The sequence below is a fragment of the Papaver somniferum genome, chromosome 5 (assembly GCF_003573695.1).
Source record: "Papaver somniferum cultivar HN1 chromosome 5, ASM357369v1, whole genome shotgun sequence".
In the NCBI taxonomy this organism is placed as follows: domain Eukaryota; kingdom Viridiplantae; phylum Streptophyta; class Magnoliopsida; order Ranunculales; family Papaveraceae; genus Papaver; species Papaver somniferum.
This window is the reverse complement of record NC_039362.1, coordinates 108,607,387-108,610,163: the sequence shown is the minus strand read 5'-3', so window position 1 is coordinate 108,610,163 and position 2,777 is coordinate 108,607,387. Positions and strand designations below refer to the sequence as shown.

At 36.9% G+C, this 2,777-nt stretch overlaps 1 protein-coding gene across 1 annotated transcript; it reads left to right on the top strand.

Annotated features, from left to right (window-relative positions):
• Positions 1-1,259: 1,259 nt before the first annotated feature.
• On the top strand, positions 1,260-2,529 carry LOC113279435. Its single transcript, XM_026528132.1, has 2 exons — positions 1,260-1,407; positions 1,556-2,529. The coding sequence occupies exons 1-2, from the start codon at positions 1,260-1,262 to the stop codon at positions 2,527-2,529; spliced, it is 1,122 nt and encodes a 373-aa protein (XP_026383917.1).
• Positions 2,530-2,777: the final 248 nt, after the last annotated feature.

Here is a 2,777-nt window from a genome sequence, read left to right as displayed (position 1 = left end):
CAGTAAAAACCCATTCAAAATTGTCATGATTATTTCTGAACTTTAAAGAAACCGAAAAAGCACCTAAAAGCTCTTCTTCTTTAGATACCACCGCTGGATTCCACATAACAATGATACCTCCGGATCTACCTTCAGAAGGTAAATAAGTATAATCACAACCATTATTACCCCATAAAGACCTAATTAATGGGTCATCAACAGATTCCTTCTTAGTATCCTGTATAGTAACAATTGAAGGCCTATTTTTCCTAATCGCATTACGAATTGCAGTAGATTTAGCAGCATCACCTAAACCACTAATATTCCATGATAGGATTTTATGATCCATTAACCATGTCTGAATCCCTAGAAAGTTCCGTCTTTGAATTAGAGAGAGATACACCTTCCAATGGCCAAACACCTTCCAAAATAGGAGTGAACGAACCTCTTGCTTCCTCTTCAGCCCAATCCTCATCACCTGATTCAGCATCAAAATCAGCTAAACCATCATGTTGATAACCCTCGTCCTTACTCAAAACTTCAGTATCCTTCAGTTTAATAAGCATGTTTCTGCAAATGCTCTTTGCTGTTGAAGTTTCACACTCAATCCCCATCGATTTATTAAAACTGATATGATACTCCGTCTTGGCATTGAGTTCTTCATTCTGAGATGACTGTGTAATGGAAGCATTTCCACTAGCCGTTGAGGAAGTATATTTTGAATTTGACAAATTTTGAGGTGTTAATGTTAAACCATCATTCATTGATTTAGAACTCGAGGAAAGATCAAACGGAGCACCATTTTTCGGATTTTGTCCTTTCGGGTCAAAAACCCCACCCGAAATACACTTACCCACAGAACTGTTGCATCTCGAGGAAGAATCCAACGTTTTTTTTTGATAAGTCAAAAATTTGTATTAATAGATAACAAAATTTACAAGAAATAATTTACAAGAAAAGAGGTCACAGCAACCCCAAAAGCTTGTAAACTATTTAAAACGAAAATAAGAAACATTTGGGCATTCAACTGAATTTAGAAAATGTGGTCTTCCATTAAAATGCATTCCCACTTTATTAGCCAAAAAATATCCACGCTTAGCCATTTTATCTGCTGAAAAATTCGCCTCCATTAGTCCAGTGTAAATCCCAAGGCCACGAGATTTGGAAGTTATGTCCGTTTTTTTCTCTAAAAGGAGATTTTCTTTTCCAACTTTTTTTCACGCCTAGGTTTTGATTTTTCTCACGTTTTGATCATCTAAATCAGCTACGGTTGGTTTATGATGTTTGAAACATCAATCCCTATAACATCAGGGATTAAAAATCCTAATGGTAGTCATGGTTCTTTTGCTGATATTCTCAAAGGAAAGAAAACCCTAATTCCAACATATGTTGATCTTTCCAGGTTACCTAATCCAACTCTTAAAGAAGGTGAACCTGCATTAGAAATCCCTTTGGATTTGTTTCAAGAGGGTTGCATCAGATTTCAACATATTTTATTGCTAGATTAGACTTCACGGGTTTGAAGTTTTCTGAAGTTAAGTTTTCTTCATTGTTATCCTTTCATTTGATGATAAAGAGAAGATTTGTAATGGTACAGCTGCAACTGTTAATAATCACTTGTTGAAGCTAATAGATTGGTATCCAGGTTTCAAACCTAACAAACAACGTTCTTCACATGCTGCTGTTTGGGTTATGTTTCCAGATTTACCGGTTGAGCTTTGGACTGAAAAGTCTTTGCTGTCAATTGGGAAAATTCTAGGAAATCCAATTGTGGTGGATGAAAAAACATTACAGTTGGATTATGGTTTTTATGCTTCAGTTCCAATTGATATTGATTTTGCTAAGCATATTCCAGAGAGAATTCATCTAACTTCAGGTGGACAAGAGTTTTGGAAGTATATTGATATTCAAAAGTATCCAAAATTTTGTTCAAAGTGTAATATTGTTGGTCACAATGATGCTGAATGCAAAAAACAATCGGCTAAAACTGAAGGGAACAAGGAGAAACAACAAAAAGTAGACATGGGTGAGAATTCCTTCAAGAGAAGTTATGATCCAAACGCCGGTAAGAAGTGGCAAGTAAAGAAATCTTCAACTGAGTTGCCAGAAGTTAGTGGGGGCGAAGAGGTGATTTTGGTAAACTCCAAACAATTTGAGCAGGATATTGAGAAGCGCAAGGCTGCAATTGCCCATGTAGGTCAAAATAAAATTGTTGCTTCAAAGGAAATAATTAGGGATGCTATTTCTGAACAGTTGCAAAAAGAGCTTGCTAGCTATGAGGTAGAATTTCGTGAGGCTCAGTTAAAATTAATTAAGTGTAAAAACGCTATTGCTGTGCAAACAACTCTAGCTGCACGTTCAAAACAAAACGATGCTATTGCAACAATTTCTGGTGCAAAGGATCGCGTAACTGGGTCTAAGAAATCTACAGAATCCAATTTGGATTTGGTTGGTAAATCTGGGACCAAGCATGACATGGAAAACGTGTTGGAAGGAAAGTCCGTTCCCAAACAAAATTTTGGAAACAAATTATGCGGAAAAAAAAGGTAAGGGGTCCAAGTCCGTGTCCAAGCCAGTAACTGGGTCGAAATATGCATAAACGTTTGAACTAGACAAGTCCCCATATATAGCCATCAATATGTGAGGCGAGGCGTCAAACCCATCGCCAGAGGGTTGAGATTGGAAGCTTACGCCAGGTTTTCTTTGGTTTCTTGCCTAGCCACGCCTCTTCTTATAATAGAAGTTTTGAAGAGAAAATTAGTATCAGCAAAGCTTCCTACAAACTTCTATAATAGTAC

Coding starts and splice junctions, on each gene's coding strand:
- LOC113279435 (XM_026528132.1), top strand. CDS start 1,260: ATGTTTGAAACATCAATCCCTATAACATCAGGGATTAAAAATCCTAAT. Junction 1,408..1,555: donor TAATCCAACTCTTAAAGAAG/GTGAACCTGCAT, acceptor TTGATGATAAAG/AGAAGATTTGTAATGGTACA.